At 40.0% G+C, this 23,547-nt stretch overlaps 3 protein-coding genes across 5 annotated transcripts in view; 1 reads left to right on the top strand and 2 right to left on the bottom strand.

Annotated features, from left to right (window-relative positions):
- Nucleotides 1-37: 37 nt before the first annotated feature.
- siral1 (SIR2 antiphage like 1) lies at nucleotides 38-11,326 on the bottom strand. 3 transcript variants are annotated; one of them, XM_088301295.1, is made up of 7 exons: nucleotides 10,861-11,326; nucleotides 10,470-10,559; nucleotides 9,101-9,353; nucleotides 3,612-3,839; nucleotides 2,825-2,953; nucleotides 1,477-1,774; nucleotides 38-934 (listed from the first exon to the last, which is right to left on the bottom strand). In XM_088301295.1, exons 2-7 carry the CDS (start codon nucleotides 10,550-10,552, stop codon nucleotides 927-929), a joined length of 999 nt encoding a protein of 332 aa, XP_088157421.1. In that variant the 5' UTR covers nucleotides 10,553-10,559; nucleotides 10,861-11,326; the 3' UTR covers nucleotides 38-926. The 3 variants fall into 3 exon arrangements, with proteins under 3 accessions (XP_088157421.1, XP_088157419.1, XP_088157420.1); XM_088301293.1 differs by having other exon boundaries at nucleotides 38-1,774; XM_088301294.1 differs by lacking the exon at nucleotides 10,861-11,326 and adding an exon at nucleotides 10,628-10,734 and having other exon boundaries at nucleotides 38-1,774.
- A 1,347-nt stretch (nucleotides 11,327-12,673) lies between these two features.
- Nucleotides 12,674-19,854, bottom strand: hacl2 (2-hydroxyacyl-CoA lyase 2). The gene is made up of 14 exons (XM_088301439.1): nucleotides 19,469-19,854; nucleotides 18,882-19,083; nucleotides 18,299-18,426; nucleotides 17,946-18,196; nucleotides 17,194-17,293; nucleotides 16,998-17,095; nucleotides 16,730-16,866; nucleotides 16,299-16,433; nucleotides 15,507-15,621; nucleotides 14,803-14,972; nucleotides 14,632-14,702; nucleotides 14,485-14,556; nucleotides 13,924-14,029; nucleotides 12,674-13,760 (listed from the first exon to the last, which is right to left on the bottom strand). Exons 1-14 carry the CDS (start codon nucleotides 19,571-19,573, stop codon nucleotides 13,582-13,584), a joined length of 1,869 nt encoding a protein of 622 aa, XP_088157565.1. The 5' UTR covers nucleotides 19,574-19,854; the 3' UTR covers nucleotides 12,674-13,581.
- Nucleotides 19,855-20,786: 932 nt separating this feature from the next.
- LOC148333514 (uncharacterized) overlaps nucleotides 20,787-23,547 on the top strand; it is a 51,891-nt gene continuing 49,130 nt past the window's right edge. The window contains exon 1 of the mRNA XM_088300339.1: nucleotides 20,787-20,872. Coding sequence (XP_088156465.1) covers nucleotides 20,809-20,872 — 64 coding nt within the window. The 5' untranslated portion in view covers nucleotides 20,787-20,808. The remainder of the gene's footprint in view (nucleotides 20,873-23,547) is intronic.

The following is a 23,547-nucleotide window of genomic DNA, read 5'->3' as shown; positions in this document are numbered from 1 at the left end:
ACCCCTGTTTTTTATCAGACTGAACAACACAACACAATGGGATACCAAAAGCTTTATTTTGAAAATAGTACTTATAAATACTATATCATAAACATGTGAGACCTTTCAAATACAAAAGACTTACGACAAAAAACGTCTGCACCGGAGTGGCTAATTACAGGACAACGCCTTGCAAAAAAAGAACACAATTGGAATTGTCTGTGACATATTCATGCCAGTCCTGTACGCAGTACCGTGCAAATGAAGAATTACCCTTTTCTAGTGTGTTACATGTGGCAAACGTCAACCTTGTTGAATGTGTGGACCCCATCACATGTGCATGATTGCACTAGAGAGCAGGTGTAACATGAAGATTCCCTTCCCATACAAGCCAATGTGATGACTCATGAGCGATCACAGTTTACGAGCTATCAGTTAACCATCAACAGCATACATACTTTTTTCTGGAGTGTCGCAAACTTCCATTTAGCTTCCCTTTTAAATAACCATGTAAAGAAAGAGACATAGGTTGGCCACAATGTTATGTTACGCAAACAGCTACTGTACTTGCAACAGACTGATGATCCCTTGTTGGAAGGAAATGCAAAATCAAAAAAAAAAATAAATAAAAACACAATAGTCTGTGGCAATGAAGAAGACAACATGGGGAATTTCAGTGAAGTTATTAAACAAGCCACCTTTCATGAATGCTACCATATCAGCTGAAAGTACGAGAACATCAGCAGTTCTTTTGACCCTGGACGAGCAAAGAGACTTTTGACTTTCTAGCCCTTCCAACATGCAGGAAGAGAACAGTCTCTTGTTTGCTGCAGTGGAAATCTCGTATGTGGCCACAGCTTGATGTCAGCGAGAAGAAGCTTTCAGTCCTTAACCTTGAAGGAGGTATTCTGAGTGTTAAAGCCGTTCCGTTGCCCCCACCCCCCATTTTAAAACCCTGGAAATACAGACAGAAAGGTTGTACGGTAAAATAATGTAGGCACATCACTAAAGTCATCAATCAAAACATAAGTACAGTGGACTTGACAGTCTTGTTTCTAGAAAAATCATCAAAACCATCATGAATGACGCCATGTGCAAGAATGATCAAAATGTGTCTTCAGCTCAGTGAGTGAGCCAAGCAATTGATCAATTTCGCTTCATTAAACAGGGCACTTAATTCCTCCAACACTAAAAATTTCCTGTCGGCCAGGCGTTTTCAGAATGACTTAATTGCATTTTAGTTTTAATCTGCAGTTTTGCCTTTGTGTAAATCAAGCCAGCCCTAGGGGTGAGTAACACCTAACATGCTCTGGAATATACCAAATTCTAACGATAATAATGACCTAATTTTAGTCTGCAGAGTCAAAACACTTGACAGAACTTCTCGTTGGGTGATGGAATAATACAAATAGTGTAGATGCCTTTGCCCTAAACCTAACGTAATGTAAAGGTTGTTAATTCGTATCCATCAAATCACATATGAACACTTTACCTTACCCCAGTCATTTGTTGAAACCTCTCGAAAGCAGATCTCGTTGGCCAGTCGCTCTAAGTACTCGGGCAGGTCCGAATACTCGTCCCCGTAGGAAATGACCTTGATGCCCTTGTCCAGCATGTTGTCGCGTAGTTTCTTGAACTCCCCCACATCCTCGCGCCGCACAAGCATGAAGTGCTCCAGGTCAGACTTGTGTTTGACCGCTTCCAAGAACAACGCCTGGAAGGTTGTGTCGTCGACGGTGCGCCCGCAGCCCAGGAAAACAAACGATTTGGTCTCGTACAGCTTCTGAATCTCACGCTGTGGAATCCAGTGGGAATATGCGTTATTGTTCTTAAATCACTTCGTACGTAGCAGACATTTTCAATATAGCAATTCCATATTGCTGTCTCATCTATTGCAGTGATTGCACAACACAGTATGCCACGAGAGATTATTCAGTTTTACTTTTATTTATTCACAAAAAGTTATTGTACTACAAATAATAATTATATTCTAAATCTATGACAGCCATGTCCTTTCATAATTAAATATTGTCAGAAGGTACAATTAACCGTGCTTAGCTTTGTGTTCACAAACGCACACCGAGTAAACATCTTTTTCAGTTCAGTCAATGTTATTTGCCGTGTGTCAAAAATCCACTATTGACACATCCTATAAAAAAGTTATTAATATCCTATACAGAAGATTATACGCAAGATGACACGAAAGCATTTCATGAAGTGCCTCTACTCATTTCAGATCCATCTATCAAAACCCACAGGGGTGAAAACACATTTTATAGTTGGCATACCTATGTCTCAATTGGAAATAATCCTTTGAACAAATTCACTACACCTCGGGAAATCCTGGTGCTGCCACTGGGGAGTTGTATTTACCTTTTACGACATGTTTTTTTTTTTTAACAACATTGAATGGCTCAGTTGACATCCGCAAAACAGATGTGGCAACTGTAAAGTTGTTTAAAGTAGAAACCAATCCAAACATGTTTTACAATGCCATGCCGAAAGTGTCCTCCAGAACACAACGCCTCTTTCGACTACACCTCCCTGATGTCCTTAATAGTGGAAACAAGTGACAACGTTCTGAAGAGAAAGGTTTAATCCCATCACTTTTGTTTTAATGAACCACGTGTTCATAACATGTGCTGAATCTGTCGGGGAAAGAAAAATCATTGGAGCTGCACTTTCATGGAACATGTAGCTGTAGACCAAATTTTTATGGGCTCGACAAAATGTAGATATTTTAATTTAATAACATTGCATTCGTAAAAGGGTTACCCCTAATAGATGCACGGTACTGTCTGCGGCGGCCCCCCCGTCCGCAAAAATAGGGTAATCTAACACTCACCATGACCTCCGTGTTCCTCAGAACATTCTGGTAGCCAGCGGGGTGCAGCACAATGCCACACGGGTTGGTGTAAACGCCATGTATGTGTAGAACACTTAACCTTCGCTTCTCCTGAGCCCACTCCAACACCTGCCCACAAGGAAGAACACACACATTATATAGTCCACTGCACACCATCCTGTTCTGACTGGGTAGGGAGGAAGTGGCAGTAAGAGGATATTAAAGCCCTGATGGAGACATGACATAAATACCACAACTGAGAGGCACAATGGCATGTCTCCGCCAGGAAACTTCTTCATTTGTATTTTATGATTATGGGACATTTATTTTACATGCCTGGAGCACTGATAAGAAATAATAGCACAATTTGGTTGCGCAAAAGTGTGCTTCCGCTTTAGGTTCTGTTTTAACCTGAAAGCAAATAGAGTCAACAAAGTAAAACAAGACTCAATCGTCCCCCACATGTTCCAAACAGAAGGCTATTTCAGGTGTGATCATTATCTATTGGGCCAATATTGACCTAAGAGCAACTTGACGAGAAGGCCGTCACGGCGACTAAAAGCAGAAGATAACACTTTGTTTAATTTGAGTTGTAATTAAATAATTTACAATGCTTTGGTATTTCAAGGTTGTCATTTTTTTTACAAACTATCTGAGTCAGGCCTGGTAGTCATTGCTCACGTTCACACTCCAGTGGACCTTGCTCTCCTTTCAAATTGCTGACTGGCTTTAACTTGCCTCGACTGTTCAATCAATACGGCAGCATAATGCAAACAGGAACCTTTACCTTTTTCTCGTCGGTCAGATCCAAAGACTCCAGCTTCGTGCCTTGGTGGGCCGCGTAGATCTCCAACAGGTTGTCGAAGTTGGTGGTGAGGACCAGAGCGCCGCTCTCCATTAACTGCAGCACGGAGCGCAGTAGATGTTTCCCGGCATGCTCCATCTTGCACTCTAAATCATCGAACACCTCGTAAAGGCAGTCCTTGAAGAATGTGGACCGCACATTGCCCGTTCTCTGAAAACAATACACATTGTTCACAATTGTGGTTTAAAAAATAATAATAATAATTAAAAAATAAATCACTGCAGACTGTCAACAACAAAAAAAAAATATTCAATGACTAGAAAAGAAAGGCAATCTCCAAAGCTTTACAGCTCGAAAACTTTGTGGTTTGAGAAAATCTCTGAGGAAAATTTCAAATGTCATATATGCAGTATGTAAGACATTGAACTGTCACGTGTGAACTGCATGTTAAGCTCATTGAAGATGCTAAATTGATGATAGGTGAGAATGTTTTTTTTTTTTCTTCATGTGCCCTACAACTGGCTGTCAACTAGTTCAGCTTCTTGCCACAAAGTAGGCTGGGATAAATTCCAGCTCACCCATGACTAATGAGGACAAGCAGGATGAAAATAAAACGCATGGACGGACAATTTACCGTTAGTAATTACTGTTTTCAATTTCCACTTGTATGACAGTAAAGAATGGAGTGCTCTTAAAATCACACACGACCTCCCATACATCTTCAAACCATTCACAAACATGTTGGAAACTAATTGGATTAAACTTGAGTAGAAGGTGGTACTTATCTCATCATGTGATCCAAACCAAGGCTGCGTCAAAAGCCTCTAGATAAATTTGCAAGACACTTGTCAACTCGCCGGAGCATAATCGCCCCCAAAAATATTTTGAGCGCGCACAGCGCTAACAATCTCTCATTTATACTGGGATCTGTGTTCCTGCTATTTTGAGGGATCTCTGATGACGTAATCAATCTGCATGGAATCTAAAAATAGTGAACCTTTGTGCTTTGCTCTAGTGACACCAAGGTGATCTGGGCACAGGAAGACGCTCAAGTCCGGGAGGCGGACTTGCCGTGATTACCAAACTAATGGGCTAAACAGCTTGATTCCTTTTCCACAGAAAGAAACCCATTATCCACATCTAGTGTCTAAGACCGCCAACCTCACTGCTGGGTCATCAGGCCATCAGAGGATTTAGGCAAACACCAAATAAAGCGCAAGTAAACAAGTTGACCTCTTAAGTCAACAGAATTAACTGGTTTCATTGGGACTTGCTTTGTATTCACTGCACCTTTGCCTCAAACGATTTAGTAGAGATAAAGTGTTTTTCATAGTTGGGAAATTCCAGTCAGAAGACAAAATGACACACCCATGGCTCTGTGTGGGCAAAAATAGAATTTTAAAGTGGTTCAAAGTTACTGCGACCGTTTGGGTGATGGGTTGTTCCACGTCAGATCACTCTCAGGGGTTTAGGAGCTACGGCCCGACGAATTTGGAAATTATGGGGCAAAAAGGGGCGTGGCCACCTCCCCTTGAACCCTTTTATCTCCGGAACAACTGGGTCAATCTTTGCACAACAGGTATTTTTGAAAGGAGAATTCAACAAGAAATCCAAATCTGCAATAATTTAGAAGATCACCATTCACAAGTGCACCAAGTCCAAAATCTGTTTGATTAATCCCATTGGGTGATCGGCATGGAACGACTCTCAGACAATAATGAGTCGTTGGGATGATTACAGAACTCCCAAAGTGGTTCTTGGCCGAAATTAGTAACAAACTCATGATCATTTTCCTGCGACCCTTGTTTTAATCGCAGCAAAAATTAAAAGGGGAAGTCAGGTCAAACATTTTCTTGACAATAAAATATTCTATGCAAAACACGGCATCATGGCACGTGCTTTTCTGTGTTTGAGCAGTGATTGGTTGTTACCTGAGCACCGAGTCATTTTCAGATGACAGGAAGTGGCAAATTGGCCACAACACGGTCGGATTTTGATGCTTAATTCTTATTCCTTAAAGGCAATATTAATCAGAATGCCGTTTTACATTAATGGGGGCACACTGAATATTTTTTAATTGACTCCTCCTTTATGAACAATATTTGTCTTTGAGCATTTTCTCATTGCTTACCCTCATTTTACCTGAAACAGTTTTTTGCAGACTACGTAAATCCCATGTCCAAGTGGGTCAAACTGCCGTGTTAGTGGATTTTTTTCAGGATATTAGCATTCTCACATAGTTCTTACAAAATCCAAATCAGCTTCATGATGATATTCCGACAGCGATGTCGAGTTGGCCACAGAAAGTTTTCGGCTGAAACGAGCCTAAGAGGGCATTTTCAGTTTTGGTCTGCAAGGCTTTTGTCACCGCAACAGCACGACCAAAACGACCACGATGTTGTGATGACACAAGCATGCGCCGACGGCCCACCGAACTGAGTATAAAAGTGTGGAAATTAGCCCTGAGCCTAGTTGCTGTTTATTTTTCCAGTTCCATTTTCTTCCACGTACTGTACTAGTTCCAAATACAAACGCAAACATCACTTGTAATGTGTATGGAATGCAGCCGTGAGGTGACACGCATGTGCAAAACAACACAATGTCATGGAGTGCAGTGTTTACGGAAGTAAATATGCTCCCACGTGTGCCCAAATCCATTTGAGAAAATAGTAGTCTAATTCCTACAAAGTTTTAGAAAAATGTGGTTGTTTCGGCGCAGTAACTGTCATCCAGTGTGGTTAAGTCATTTAAGTGCTACGCCAAACAGGCCAGTCACTCAGCTAAATACATGTGTTCATATCAAAATAACCAAAGAACGATAGAAACCGAGGATAAACTATTTACGTTAATTTCCTGTCATGTCCTGTGCCGCGTAGTTCCTCGAGCACCTCCTGATTACCAGTACTACTTAGCACATCGCGGCCAGCCACTCACAAAAAAAAAAAAACAAGCTGATATGGGCTCGGGCTGAGAGTCACATCAAGACAACAGTGATGGGACTAAAAACAGGAAGACGCAACCAACCGAAATGGAACCAGTAAAAGCGGTGAACATGGCTTAACAGGAGCAACATTTCTGCTCAGTCATCCACATGACTGCTGGCAACCATGTCCAACTTCCATGAGACTGAAACACTCTGGAGATAAAAAAGGAACACAACCTGAGTCTTTCTTCTAAAATGAGTCAATTTATTTCACGGTGAATTCAGAAAAGTTAGTTTTGCCTCATCACGGAGTTTCTTTCGGAGGGGGTGGTGGGGGGGGATTATGTTGCAAAAAATATAGTTTTTTCTTATTGTGTAATACGTTGACTGAGTCACATTTCATGAGTTGGATGTCCAAAATTAGTCTGACACTGAAGGCATATTTTCCTGAAAAACTGTTGACAATTTAAATATAACTAAATTAAAGAATACATCAAGTTTTTTTTGGGAGGGGGGGTTGCCACACCACATCATATTTGTGTGCTGAACTGGAGGATGTCAAAAGCAATTGCAGATGGCACTAATGGCATAGGAATTGCCCGTTTATCAGTCTTGCAATTAAAATTATAGTGTGCAAGGTGTTTGACTGTTGCTTTAAATAAATGCAAAGCTGCTGGTTTGTGTTATTTCTGTGTTGTCGCTACAGCAAACAGGTCTGCACCACACAGGATTGAAAAGAACAGGGCAGATAAAGCCATAAAGTGTCACTTGCTCCCTTTAGAACAGCAAGCTGAGGGGCTGACGGAAAGTCATTTCAAGTCAGTGTCAAAAGTGCGATGAGACATGACTAACACTGGAGGCAAATGCGATCAGGACCCTCCCATCTGCTGGCAATTCCTCCAGGGCAGACTGTTCCAATAGGTAAAGGAAAACAAAGTCGTATGAGTGCAGGTGTCGCTTGTATCTATTTTTGTAATGTAAGTCCGGAGTATTTTGGAAACTCTACAATAGAGTCTCCCTGGGTTTGACAGGTGAATGGAAATTTTGTTTACGGTTTGAGTAGGTTTCCAACCTTGTTGAGTAGATATTTTCCAAACGGAAAAGAAATACGACTGGGTAATGCATTTATAGATGGTAAGAACTCAGGTTCACCATTCATGTTGCGTAACACGGGGATGCATTTGTTTACATGCCATTTATTAGGTCTGTGCATGAATCGGTGGATTCAAATTGGGAATCGAGTGGATGTGTAAAAATCAGCTAATCCGAACTTTCCGACGCCAATCAGAATAGATCTTAGAATATTGTTTTGGGAGCTCACCATGTGTGACGCATGTATGGTGCAGAGGCACACGACTTTGAAGCGACACGGCGGACGGGAAGTTAGACAGCTAATGAGCAGTAAATGAAATGGTTTATAGCTTTACTGTCAATAAAGTCGATCTTGGCGTCGTATCAACACCTGTCATTACTGGCCGTGCTATGGCGAGAACTCATGATTTAAGTATGACATTTTTAACCTAAAAAGAAAAACTCATTTGTTGGACTATGGAACATCTTAACTTCGAAATAGTACAAGGAGTAACAATTCAATCTAATTCTCAAGTGATTCGTTGCTGTCAACACAAATAGCGAAACGAGGATTTAGAAGGAGATTCCAAGCCTTACCACGCTTTCATGTCGACCGTTATCACTGAACTTTTAAAGTGAGAACTTAGAAAAACAAGTTACTGAAACCGTAACAAATGTCAAACTTATTCATCATGCCTTAACTAAACTAATAAACAGCTAAACTAACCAATTATCTCCGCATGTGAGATTTGCTGTTTCTGTGGCTTTTGAATGTGTGTTTTTTTGTGTGTCAGAATGGCAAGCGTAGACAAATCACACCATTTAAACATAGAACGAGAAATGGAACTTGGCTGCTCAGTAGAATAAGGCTAAAGCAACAATACAAGATCAATAATATAACTGTACTGCTATTCACTGTTAGTGTAGAAAGTCACGTCACCTCCGAGTACAAGCCGTAATCTCCCTCCCTGCCACCAAATCAGAGATAATGGGGAAAACATTTTAATAGAGGTTAGCTTCTTTCAACCTTCAATAACCCTACAGACAATGTTTTAAGTAGTATTTGAGGTTAACCACTGTATGATAAGGCCATACCAAGTCTAACTATATACAGTTAGGGAAAAAAAGGGAAAAAGTACTGAACAGCAAGACCTTTTGTTATGCCGCAGTAAATTCAATGGAATAGATCTTTTTTTTTTCCCCCTGCCATCAGCAAAAAAGAAAAATACACTTTCTGATCCTCACATGTTCACTGAACGTCGACCATGGTGATGGTTTGAAGTTTTTATTTTAAAGAACAAACTGTACTACTTTCTGGGCTGTTTGTAGAGCAGCTCTATCTATTTCTACAACATTTGAATCACTGGCAATAGCAATTGACAAGTACATGAAACCAGAGGCTAATAGTTATGTGGAAGTTATGACTGAGCAGAGTGGAAAGGACAAGCAAAGGGAAATTCTAAAGATGATGCCTTACCGGGGAAAGTTTCTGAATTAGGTCATGGGCCACGTGCACCAAATTTTTGTCTTCCTGCATGTGCTTTTGGAAACGACGGCTCTCCTCTTCTTCTAATAAATCAAAGTCATTGGCGGCATCCAGCAAGGCCTGGATGAGGCCTTTCCAGGAGCGGAGAGCAGGGACCTGTGGGGCCACGGCTGAGCTTATTCCTGTGCCGATCACCAAGACAAGCTCAGGGGCATGTTTTGTCTTCAGGCTGGGCAGCAGCTTCCTTTTGGACACAGATAATATGCATTCCATAAAATAGAGCTTTAAAGAATCACACCGCTGAATTACATTTGTGATCACTGTCGGGAGTAACAAGTTAGAAACAGTAATGCAGTTATTTGCTTAACTTGCATTATTTTTTTTTTTTTTTAATTTGTATTCTTCAGTCAATCGCATGGCAAAATAACCATTCACAATTACAGCTTCGGACAATTTAGAGTCTTCAGTTAACTGAACATGCCAGAACCAAAAAAAATATATATGGGCGATCTGCTTTTGTTAAAGAATGGCAATTTAGTAAAGCTAAATATCCCACTCAGCAAGTCTCCAGTTGCTTTGGTGAAGAAAATCAAAAGTAACACAAAAAGCAGAGTTTTACAAATCACAGTTCTGCGGCAAAATATAATATGAGGTGTGTCAGACAAACTCCAAAATTGGTGTCGCAAAAAATATAGTTCAAATCAAAACTACAAATGGCTAGTATTTACTTTTGAAATCATCCACCTGGACTGTATCGCTCGCCTTTTGTAAAAGGCGACTGAGCATCATTCCCACCTTGCGCCATTTTCCAATTGTCCTAAAGGAACAAACCAAACCAATCCTCCGCATTTCAGTCGTCATAGACACTTTGCTGTCATCCACATCTTCAAAACAGACAACCGTCTTGAGCTTGGGAAAGGAAAAAAACAAACGAAAAAAAAACCCCACAAAGCCAGGTTCGGTGAGTAGGAAGGTTGTTCCAACATGGCAATGCTGTTCTCAGCAAGGAACGGTCTTGGATGCTCAGGGCATTGTGAGCACGAGTGTTGTCATGGTGAAGCAGCCTTGCCACAACTCTCGCCTCTTCTCATGCACTGAGCAAACAACGCAGGATCTTTGTGCTGGTAGACCGTCTGGCCCACATTGCAGGGGAGAACTCCTAGTTGGTAGTTTGAGTTTCAAACTTTTTTTTTATCACTTTTGTAACAAAAGCCCTGGAAATTTTCTGACACAACCCATATACATAGAGTATAAACATATACATATATCCACACTGTATTTAATTTGCTTTTCAATGACCGAGTGTTGACTTAGGAGTGTTTTAGAACCATGAACAGTGTGCACCATGTCATGTGCTTACCTAGGCTTCTTTCCATTTGAATCTGCATCCTGTGAATCAGCTGCAGTTCGTTTCTCAGTTTTCACCGCAACAACAGAGGCCATTCAGCACCTGGAGCCACAAAAAAAAAACAGTCGGTGCCATACCAAACAATAAACACTTGCAACTTTTCCAATTACCTCACTCGCGCCGCAATGGCTTTTAGGACTAAATTGTAAACGGAATGGTGTACAGTGGAGTTTCCCAGTCATGATACAAACAGGAAGTACAATGTGAGCGCATCTTCTGTAATAATGAGCCCCATGCAGGCCCGAGTCAATCAGCCAAACGACTGTCGTTTGAGTCATCCCATGTAACAAGACGAATATAATTTTTTTTTGTCAACGCTCTCATCGGCATGAAAATGACTCACCTTTATCTATAAGGGAGTAGGCGCCCAACGTGTTTGAAAGTCTGCTAATCTTCGGAGAACTCCCAGCTCAGCGAGTAATACTGCCTGCAATCTCGTTTTTTGTTTGTTAGTTTTTTTTTAATCGAAAAAGTCCACGTCGTCAAGTATTTGTAACAACAATTGACGGACTAAACCCGGCTTTCAAACTGACAAAGCAACAAGCTAACTTACTGCTGTAGTCCAACACAACTGTTGCTAAAGCTGTCTTTCTAACCTTGTTTAAAAGGCACAGGAACTCGGGTTAACTCGTCATGCTGAACGCAGTCTGAACGATCCTTCGCAAATGGCATGCAAACGAGAAATAAAGTTTGGACTACGCGGAGGCTGAACACTTTGTCCAATGTTGAAGTTTGTGTGCTGCTGGAGACAAGCGAAGTGGTGGTTGAAGTCGCCGCCTGTGGCGATTCTGCTCCTGCTTATCTTATGATGCCTTCAGGTACTGTTCGGATAATAAACAATCTGGTTTACTGTGCCGTATAAGAAATAGGTCCATTAGAAAAGTATTACCATCATATCGACATGTAAGACTTTTCTGAAACGTTTTTAATCACTCCAACGACGTTGAAATAATTCACAATAGTGTTTTACTTCAATGCACTTCTATTGTCCAAACTTTAATAAGCATTTGAAAGCAACACTATCCAACACACGCAACCAAATATGTGACGTCAAAAGGGAAGAGGCAGGTGGCCTCAATTTGTATACACCCACTGTACATAAATAAATAGTGTTTATTTCATCTCCTCTCGGATTATCTTAAATAGCATACGGACCTTTACCCCTTGTGTTTAGTCCTGAATTAAGTCCTTTATTACATAACTGAAAACGTGTATTTTTAGTCACTTTGAAAAATAATAACGACCATTTTCAATCAACACTTCTGAAATGGAGAGCAACTATAGTTACTCTATATACCATTTTCCCGATACAAGTTGATGGCAACGAACGAGTTCCAGTTGGATGCCAAATTTCTTATTTCTTTTTAGTTTAAAATAGCCTTCCTTATAAGTACAGTGTGTATAATTTCGTTTCGTCTTGCTGTATTCGTGTTTAATAGACGTTTGGAGCATCTCAGGGGAAAGGCCGATTGAGAGACTTAGCAGAGGCCGAGGACGCAATGTTTTAGGACAGCGTCTACTTCATATTCAAATTGAAGATGTGGCGAGGCTAAAGGCACTGAGGAGTCACTTTCCAGACTTCTTTTGGTGGTCAGCTCTTCCCATCTTGCTTTAGCACTAACATAAACTGCCTGTTGTATAGCCATAAGACCATAAAATTACAAATAAACAATATTTGCTTATATACTTTTCAAATGTATTGTTGTGATCAGTGGAGGGTATTTTGTCAGACTGACTGTCTGGTCTGTCAGTCCGTTACTGATGGACGCTTGTTTTGCTGACACAGGAGCCTATCCCAGCTATCTTCGGGCAGTAGGCGGGGGACATCCTGAACTGATTGCCAGCCAATATTCCGAAAAATACGTAGCATACCTGCCACAGTTTTACATAGTCACAGGTGCTTCTATTCTACAGACGAATAATGAGCTGGAGTTACAAAATGACGTTTTTCCCATTTGGTTGGTTCAACATGTAAATGGCGTTACGCTGCCATCTACTGTTGTGAAACCAAACGTTAATATGCTGAACCTGTGACCCGACCTAGGATAAGCACGGGACCCGACCTAGGATAAGCGCGAGACAATAGCTGGATGGTTCATCAAAATCATGCAAAACTATGCCAATAGTTTTTGCATTAGTAAAAACAAAAGTCGAGCTTGTCTTATTTGCCAGTTTATTCGATAATTTAACATCCACTTTTTTGTACACTTAGACAAAATCCCTTCTAACAGCAGCAATAAACATGTATTTGTCTTGCGAGCAAATTGTTAACATTTATAGTGCAATACATAAGATTTAGAATGTAAAGCAGGAGTGGGCGAGAACATTTGATCTGGCCTGCTATGCAATTCTAGAAAGATGTCTAAATCCTCAGAGAAAGTGCTCTAAAAATCCCCAAAACACATAACTCTCAAATGCTCATATTATACAAAAATGAACATGTTTGATTGAGTGCATCATATTTTTTCAAACAATTAATATGGCCCTTGGAGGACAAATGCAAATGGCCCCTGAGATGAAAAAGGTTCCCCAACCCTGCTAAAAATGACATCATTTGTGTATATTATTGGAATATCGACTTATTCTGCAATAAATTATATTTATTGTATTTGAACATCCAAAAGGCATATACTTGAAAGCATTCAAAATATTAAAAAAAAAATTCAGTCTAGAACAGATGTGCCCAAGTCCGGTTCTCAAAATCCCTTATCCAGCCCATGTTTGAAGTCTCCCTCTTCCACCACACCCAATTTAAATGGTCAGCTCAAAAATACTACGGCTTTAAAACATAAAGGCTCAATGTTAATTTCATTACAATATTAAAGGCATTCTGGTTGCATCTAATTACCAAATAAAGAAACCGTTTGCAATATATGCACGTATGTAATTGCTCTGTAGACATTAATTAAGCAAAACATATTACTGGCATTGGGCGGAATCCTCATATCTCCAAAATTATCTCTTTTCAGGAGACCCCAAAAATTGCATGTTTGTTGTTAGCACTGCTTCTTCAGAGAAAGAAGCCATTTTCACCACTTTAGATTGGTCAATTTATTTAATAACATTAGACAGAGATGGAGCCCTCTCTAAAATTTGTTTTGCCTATCAGGACATTGAGAAGTGTGGCTTTGCCCCTCTGACTCTCCTTCCGAGCCTCCCTGATGATGTCCCCGAGCCGGTCTTCGTCCTCACGCCTTATAAGGTACCCTTTACCGCCATAACCATCCGCCACAATGTGATAATCTGCAAACAGGAAGGTGAATAGTCAGAGTCATGTTATGTTTATTACGAACATGCAAATGATGTACACCACATACATGAACAAGCAAAAAATAAAATAAAATCTCTATCAATGGTCACCCCATCCAAATGAATTTGTAATTATAACACGAGAGATGGAATCTACCTGTAAATGCCAGGCCACAAGCTACGTTGCTGCCCAGAATGGGAACCTGTTCTCTTGAAATCTGACTCCAACATGCGTCATTTCCCACAACAGCAATAACCGGTGTCTGTAAAGAGAAGAGAAACACTATTTAAATAACGCATCTCCATTACAGATGCAGGATGCCTTTATTGTACAAACATTAGCATATTTTTTTTTTTTATTGCCTGCCATATCGGTCAGAAAAGATGCCCAGGTAAGCAACAACTCCAACAGATCACCTTCGGGAATGTTGAAAGCAATGGTGGGCAACTTATGTTCAGTGTGACAAAGCACTTCATCACATTTTGACAAAATGAAAGCAAAGTATTTTATTTTTTATACACTTTTAGAGTGGTTTCTTTATCCTTGCACTCATGAAAGTGAAGACTTACATTTATAAAACAGTTAATTTTGTCAATGCCGTGGAACAGATTTCCCCCCCCCGGTTTGATATATGACAATTGTACTCAGAGGTTCCATTGTATTTCAATATGTATTCTAATATAGTCTCGTAGACATGATGATGATGATGAAAGGTACCTTATGTCGAGTGAACGTGTCGAACTCTGCAACACTGTATCCTAGGGAACCGTCACCATAGACGATCCACACCTAAAACGCACAGGAGGTCATATTTCATTCATGAAACGTCACAAGCAGATGGATCGCTTGTTTTCAGCACAGCACCTCGGAATCAGGCCGGCACAGTTTTGCACCTAGTGCAAATCCTCCTCCCACTCCAAGTGTCCCAAAAGCCCCTGTGAGGAATCATTATTCTCAAAATTAACATTTCGTGTAAATTGCAATCCCCGATGAGTTTTTTTCATGTCATGTGAGGTCCAGAAAGAAGGAGCCCACCTGGATCCAGCCAGCGCATGGGCCCCCGTGGCCTCAAGATGTAAGCAGCGCTTCCTACAAAATCACCGCCGTCCGCTACGATGATACTGTCGTCTGACATCTGCTCGTCCAACACGTGAAGAACTTTCAAGGGGTTCAGGTGATGCTCTGTCTTCTCATTGGCTTTAGCCCTGAAAATTAATAAGACAAGTACCACTGCTTCGGCTAATGTAATGCTAATCAACACACTGTAAAGCTGCGGCTCTTATAACACACAAACTATAATAACAATATTTATCGAGCGGTTTTCAAATCATTATTTATTCACTGATTTCACCAAAACAAATAGATGAAATAGAAAATGCAAGCTATTATTTTCCTGCTAAAAGAATACGTAAATTGATCTTGTTATTAAAAAAAATGGACCATCCAGGTTGGGCGATCCCTTTAACATTTTCTCCTATGCTATGATCTTTCAGGGATGCAGAATGTGCAAACTCAACTCAACTGAATTTCTACAGCGCTTAAACAAACGTAGTTTTAAGAAAGTGCTGCAATAAATAAATATCGAACATAAAACTAAATATCATAACTTGATTCAAATTCACGTTATAACATGAATGATGTAATAACCTATGTACTCCTGAACATTTTTTGTCTGACAGTAGTATCCTTCTGTGATAAGTACTAAGTAAAATAGAAAACATTTTGCACGGGCTTCTTACCTATTTATGTTTTCTTTGGTTACATCTCCTGCTTTGAGACTTTGAGGCCATTCTTCTGGACAGCGATGGCCCTTTAACCCTTTGAAAAGTCTGACTAAAAAAGAACCAGCATCACCTAAAATAGAAAAAGATTTTAGAACGGAAAGCATTTGTTTTATAGGGTAACCATAGAGAGCCTGTACCAGAAACAAAACAAATAAAAGCAATAAACAATAGACCTAGAATTCATGCAATTTGGAAATCATTCAAAATTGTCATCAAAAATAAACGCTTCAAGTCACACAAAATGTTTTGTGATGCTACTATTGACAAAGACCAGTGATGGCAAAGGAAAATGCGATGACAACCCTGCAAACCTGAAATCAAACTGGTGATGTACAATGGCAGCAGCATAGCAACAAAATTTGTCCACCCAGTACAATATAGGGGAAAAGAGAAAAAGACAAATAGAACAAGTTTTGATATTGAACAGTTAAGAATGCTCAAAGGTAATTTCAGTGCCACCCCCCCCCCCCTTACTATCATACATACATTTGGATGAGTTTTTCTTATGCGAAAATGCTAGAAATATTGAGTATAGTTTTTAAAAGTTTTAGGAGTGCAGTTAAACCCAGGCAAGTATTTGAATGTGAATGACTTATTTTAAATATGAACAAATTGAAGGTTGACCCAAGTCCCAGAATGGAGTCTGTCTGAATTCAGAAATTCCACTTCATATGACGTAATATATTGTTGGGTTGTTGTGTCAAGAAACACAATGCTAGTGACAAAACAAAGGAAGCATGATCACACCTTGAATTGCTACAGTTGGTTTCCAGAACATATCAGAGTTTTTAAGCAGCTGCATCCTGTCTCTGTTGACAGCGATGATCTTGCTACGTCTGTTCAGAACTTTGCCATAGCCCAAACGGAAGTCGCACACTGTGCCTGCAAAACAAAAAACAAATCAAACTATTTTTTTTTTTTTTTTTTAGAAACACAGCGCTGTCTTTCATATCGTGTGAACTTTGGATTGGTTGCTAAATAAAGAAGATAGTTATGTACAAAGATTACGTTTCAAGATAACCAGGCCATCATAAACTTGTTGAGCCTTATAACGGGAAAGCTCAAGGTCCGCATAAATATGATTCATCATCTGACTAGCATTTGTGAAAAAAACATTTTGCAGAAGCCTATGAAATGAAAATAAATATTGTTTCTACTGTAAATACTCAATGTCTGACCTGCAAGGATCACAACATCGGCCTCCTTCAGAGCATCGCGTCTGTTTTGTCTAATGTGGATTGGGCTGTCTTTACCCAGCATGCCTCGGGACATGCCCCCAAGGAAGCAAGGAATGCCCAAGTCCTCCAAAGCACTCCTGTAATGCCATCAAACTTATCAGATTGGACGATATGTCTAATTGACTTTCACAGAGTAATCTTGCAAAACCAACAGTGAAGCACAATGAGTTTTTCAACAAGAGAATACTTTGGCCGAAAACATTTTTACCTGATCTCATCAACTGGTGTTGGTGGTAGCGTGGCTTGGCTACCAAGGAGGATAACAGGTTTCTTGGCTCGGCTCACCAATTCAATACACTTTTGTACCTAATTTGAATTGCAAATAAATATTCACCTCACTGTATCATATCACTAAGATTAAAAAAAAAATAAACAAACAAACACAAAGCCAAGTGCTGATGTACCTGATCTTCTGTGGCTTGTGGAATGTCAACAGGTAGAGGTGAAACATCTCTTCTCTCCCAGGCACCAGCAAAAATGTTCATGAGGTGGTTGTTAAGGTACCTAGCAAGAATACATAAAGTTTCAGACATCCAGTATAAGTCAATAGATTTTGAAATATGTAAAGTGGAAAGTGGAAACCCTGCATACCCGTGGTTCGGCACCTGCATTTTCACCTATTTGCATCTTCCCCCCCACAATATTTTAAAAAAGCATTTAATTTGAGCCAACACAGATTTTTTTTTTTGTGGAAAATGCTCATCTGTGTTATATCAGCACTTATTCAGGAATTTGCAGCCTTAAGAAGAAAAGGGTCAATATAAAGTTATTTTATTTTTATTTCAATGTAATTATAACAGGCATCAATTATAAATGTGTTCTTTGCACGCCGGACAGGTCCCCACATGCCGTGATTAGGTCCTGATTAGGAAACAAGCACGGTCGAAAGAAATCCAGCACAAAAGCTGTATAAAACATTCTGCCTAACGCTCACTTTTGACAAACTTAATATAATAAAGCTTAAATTGTTGCTGTAATTGGTAGTCATGATGCTAAATAAGATAATCAAAATTGACCATCATTATCTCTATAGAAGCAGAAATGTTGCTACAGCTCCCTTCATCCGCTTGTTAAAGTGTGGTCGGCGAGTCGATGATTGTGCAGGCGACACACAAATGGCACTTAAACTTTTTCCATAACATGGGGAAAAACATACCAGGAGACAATTTTGCCCATCAGGCCTTTGGGAGGGTTCTTAACAGCAAACTCTCTGGACACCAGATGGAAAGGGTAGAGTGTGTCGATGGGGAATTCTATGAAAACGGGCCCGGGTGTTCCAGACTGGGCAACAGCAAGCGCCTTTCTCACAACAGGTACGATTTCTCGGACTGTTCTGATGGAGGCACAGAACTTACAAAGAGGTTTGAACAGAGACATTTGATCAATGTCTTGCAGCGCTCCTCTGCCCTGGACCAACAACAACAAATGACAGAAAAACATTGGTTGTCACATTTCAGCGACAATATGTACATGCATTACATTTTGTCACGATTTAGTATTTGACGGTACCTGAAGAAGCGTACCAGCAGCCCCGCCCATGAGCAACAAGGGTGATTCTGCCATTTGGGCATTCTTCACTGCTGTCACCGTGTTAGTGAGACCTGGGCCAGCAGTCACGGCAGCTACACCAACGGTGCCTAATAGAAAGACAGTTAAAGGACACATCATTAGATACAAGACGTGTTTTAGCTGCAAAATTTCAGCTTTACTCTGAGGATATTTTCATCCAAATCAGGTGACCAGTGTCTTGGGTTGGCCATCCTTTGAATGTAAACAATTCCGTGTCTGATTCGGTTTATCATTTCAATTCCAGTTCCAAACGATTATGATTGTGTGGACAGAGTCATAAATCACGGATGTATAAACTAAAATGATGGCAATTATTTTTCAGTGGCCCCGCAGTGTAGACTAACATTTCACATTTAACACGGCCTGTGTTGTTTGCTGTGTAATTTCACCTCTATCTTTTATTCAAATAAGTTGCACAGGTTGAAGCCCACATTAAAAATGGAAAACGATTTGAAATTATTCATTTCATTCTCTTTTTTTATATCACAAAAAACCCATTTGAACAAGGGTGTGACTTGTGCACCTGAAAGCCTTGCCACGGCATCAGCAGCAAAGACAGCTGTGGCCTCGTGCCTGGTGTCCACGATCCGGATGCCCACTTTCTCGCAGGCCACGAGGATGGGCGATATGTGTCCACCAACCAGAGTAAAGACATACTTGATCCCGTGGGCACGCAGGACCTCTGCCACGCTTTCGCCGCCATGCCGAGGGCTATTTGTCTCAGTCTGTGGGATGTCAATAAGGACAAGATTTGAAAATCTGGATAAGACATTGTGAAGTGATTTACAACAGCTATATCTATGAACAAGTGACTTTCTAAAAAGTCAACTGTCATTGTCAAGCAGCAAGAGTGATGCCCTTTGTGCCACGCCCCAACATGCCAGGGTGAGGTTGACCTTTGTGTTAGAAAGGTATACAAAGTGTAAGACTTCGTGCGCCCGTCTGCACTATATCTTTCAAGTCGCACGTTAAAAGCAATGATTGTTATGATGAAGAACATATATGTGGGGTTATTGGCGTCACTAAAATGACACAACACTCTGGCTGTGTGGAGAATATAATCAACTCGAAAGAAATACTATAAATGAGTTTTGGCACAAGAACGCTCACCTTGTGGAACAACTGGTACAACAAGCCAAGTTTGTAGGCAGCAAACACAAGTCCACCCAAAGAAAAACTCGCAAAGCATCCAAGAATGGTCCCACATGACTCCATACTAATAAGAAAAATGGGTGATTTTGCAAAAACGTAGGGAGGTTAAACTTAAAAAACAACAGGCTAAAGTTCTATCGGCGCTGATCAATGCAGGCTAGGCTAAGTTAACCAGGGGTCTCTACAAACAATTGCCACACGCTCAATATCGTGGTATTCAAGAAGTGCATTCATTATCGAGTTAGCAAATATGTCATTTCATGACGGGAAAGGTTAAGAGAGTGCAGTCGTTTTCTATGACAACTATGTCGACAGTGGAAGGCTAGCTAAACGCACACGGTGAATGTTTGCTTTCAAAATAAATTTCAGACAATGAACAGGAAGCGAAACCTTATTCATTGAAACAAACAGTCGTCAACCTCACAGACAATGTATTTAATGAATTTACATACAGCTTACTTTCTGGCAAATTTTACAGCTATTCATATCACAGAGAAAGAAAGGCTGCAATTTATTTTGAAAGAACAAAAATGGATGCCGGTTAGTAGAATCCGTTCGTTTACTCAAAAAGTGAAGTATCTGGCGGCCATTTTACGTTGCCACTCGTTAAGCACACCTAAATTGAATCCAATGTTCACCTTTCTTTATTTTTTTAACTCGGCAATTTTTATTCTCAGTAGTTTTGGTCCCCCATATAAAACACACCTGTCATAGCAGTGTTTAAAGCGAGAGCGAGGGAGAGGGAGAGAAAGACAGAGAGAGAGAGAGAGAGAGAGAGAGAGAGAGAGAGAGAGAGAGAGAGAGGGGGAATCAAAAACAGTAGGTCGTAACAATGACAGCGCGGGAGACAAGCTAATATGAATCCCATTGGTTCTCCTCAGGAAACGCCCCGTTGAACATGATTGGCTTCTGCACCCAGGTAGGACAGATAGACTTCAGTGTTGCGGTGGTGTTTAGTTAAACCTCTTCGAACAAACTTGATTGTCTTTATTTTGTATAAATATGATACATATTTGGCATGGGCATTTAATCAGCAAAACATACATTGTGTACTTCCCGGATGCAGCAGACAAGGCAGCTGGGCGTTTTGGACCTGGAGCCTATCCCAGCTGTCTTCGGGCAATAGGTAGGGGACACCCTGAACTGGTTGCCAGCCAATCGCAGGGCACACATAGACAAACAACCATCCACACTCACACTCATACCTAGAGTGTCCAATCAACCTGTCATGCATGTTTTTGGATTATGGGAGGAAACCGGAGGACCCGGAGGAAACCCACGCAGGTCCGGGGAGAACAATGCAAACTTCACACAGGAAGGCCGGAGCCGGAATCGAACCCACGACCTCTGCTGTGTCTCACTGTGAGGCCATCGTGCTTTTTGTGTATAATACACACACACACACACATATATTTATATATGTATCGTTTATATTCTTTGCCATGATTGCTTTTCAGCTGTGACAAGTGATGCTTTCCTCTCCAAAAGGAAATAGGCTGAGACACCCATTTAAAGTCATTACGGCAGACTTAATTGTCTGACAAATTAATTCGTCTGTTTGGCTGTGTATGTCCATGGAAACTAATACAATGGCATGGCTCTCTTGGTTAAAGACGCATTTCTTGAAGCAGTTACGTTATTGAGGATTGCAGACAGAAATATGTAATACAGTGACGAGGGTACTGTATTTTTATTGTGGAGTCGATAATAGCCTGTAGGGGGAAGTGTTGTACTGCCATTCAATTTACAACCTCGATGGGTGGATGTATTGCAGAGATGGGAAGCACTTTTGCCATCCGGGGTCATTTCAGTATTTTATTTATTCATATAAATTCTCTGAAATCCATTCTTGGGCATGCGGTACGTCAGTGAACTTTTTTTTTTTTAATTACTGCTTCTGTAAGAGGTTAATTTTGAGATTTATTTCCTTTTTTGTTTTCAAATGCACTCCTCCAAGACCTACATGGGCTGCAGTTTCTTCAACCCTGCTATATGAACATGCACATTGAAATTATAATCCCAAAATGACAAATGTATGATTAATATTATAATATCATTGTGTGCAGGCTTTTTTTTAATCGAGCATATTCAGTTTAGATTACCCTAACAAATTGTTTTAATGGGATAAAATAACTGTTTGTATTTGCAGGTCTGAGTCTCAGTCAGTAAATTCAACATTTTTCTATGAATAATCTAAATGGATACAAAACTGTACACGTGTAAACATTAAAATAATGGATTACTCTGTCTCCACTCAGGGGAAAAAATATTAATATTGTACCATTGTATACTGTAATGTAAATATTTACATATATTTATATATCTATAATAAACATTGCATATGCATATCCCCTTATCAGCCTAACCCAGTCATCTTTTGGCAATATTACTGAAAAAAAAATCTTTCAACTAACCTTCTGGTGTGCAATTCATCCAATCATACTAGTTGTCAAGGAAAGAAAGTGGTTTATTTAATGTGAAAAACAGACTGCTCTTACAATCAGATGAATTAAAGTCTCGGGTCTTGTGACACTTTCAAGTGTTGCTAAGCATAGCCTAACAACAAATGTTTGACACAATTTTACATATTCTACAAAAGATGACTGGGTTTTATAAGACATGCATGGAGGCTATTACAACACACAAATGAAGCTTCACTAATACACACATGAAAATCACTGATGAATCGTTTAGAGTTTTCATGAGGTATTACAGGGAACGTTAATTGCATCTGACAGGCATATCTCCCTGAAAGGACGCATTCATTAGATATTATAATCAAAATAGATTCACAAAATGTTGGAGGTAGGTATTTGTGGAGGAGCTTACCTTGAGGGGAAACGAGTTCCAGGCCATGTTTATTTGATCATAATCAAAACCGATATACATAGGACATGCAACGAGGCATTATGATATTCATACATACATATATATATATATATATATATATATATATATGTATATATATATATATATATATATATATATATATATATATGGTAATGGGAGACTATCACTCCACCACCTAAGCCATGCTGCACCCATAAACACCTTACAGAAGCGCTCGATAGTTTTAGCATGTTTCAGAAATTTAAGTGTCTACATGGCTCTTACATGCATCATTTTTTTTTTTGTTTTCATTTTTTTCTTTTTTTTAAAAAGCCCCAAAATTATTCCGAAAACTCAGATAAACAACGGTGAAAGGTGTGGAAATATGAAATAAAAATCTGGAAAAATCGTAAAATACCCATAACTCAATAATCCGTGGCACCCATTTGGGGTGTGGGGGAGCAAGCATATTTCAGGTTTGGGGAGTGCGCTGGGGCACCAGTATCCTGGCGAGCAATCGGATGCACCGTGCACACTTAAATCAGTCAATTTGCATCCACCCAGCAGACATTTTCACTCTATCAGCGCCATGCGCCATTGAACAAACACTGATTTCCATTTCAAAGTGTTTTTGAAAAGGCAGCTGCATGGATGCTATAGCGACAGCCAAAAACAAATGCCAAGCCTTAATATGTGTCCTCTATTCAATGGCTTGTACGGCCCCGGTACTCCAAGGGTCACATAATTACCGCAGTTCAAGTACTGAATGAAACTAATTTGAAGACGCAGAATACACGCCTTTTATTGAAGTGTCCAAAACTAAAATACACAACAATTCAGTCAATGCGACCTCCAAATTCAAACAAAATCACTCTTGTGATGTGGTGGTTATGTCCAAGTTGTTTAAATTTCAAAGCATTAATTTTTTTTCCCAAAGGCAATAATTTAATTGCATTATTTGGTTCCAAACTGCCGCCATAATAAAGCTGATTACTTATGAAAAATGTCTGCATTCTTGAGTCTTACATACATAAAAGCAAAAAAAAAATCAAAATGTTCCTCTTATTGCTGTTACAAGCTCCCTTTTTTATGGTGGCTTCACAAAAAATGACCATGGTTTGACTTATGGGTTTTATTTTTCCAAATAAATGATGACTGTGTTCGTCTTTGCCCTGCAGTTTGCCCCCACCTCTCGTTATAAATCGCCA

The sequence above is a fragment of the Idiotropiscis lumnitzeri genome, chromosome 7, assembly GCF_059441095.1.
Source record: "Idiotropiscis lumnitzeri isolate Australia: NSW breed Sydney's pygmy pipehorse chromosome 7, RoL_Ilum_1.0, whole genome shotgun sequence".
NCBI classification, from domain to species: Eukaryota; Metazoa; Chordata; class Actinopteri; order Syngnathiformes; family Syngnathidae; genus Idiotropiscis; species Idiotropiscis lumnitzeri.
The sequence above is the reverse complement of the archived record's forward strand: the minus strand, read 5'-3'. Positions and strand labels throughout refer to the sequence as shown.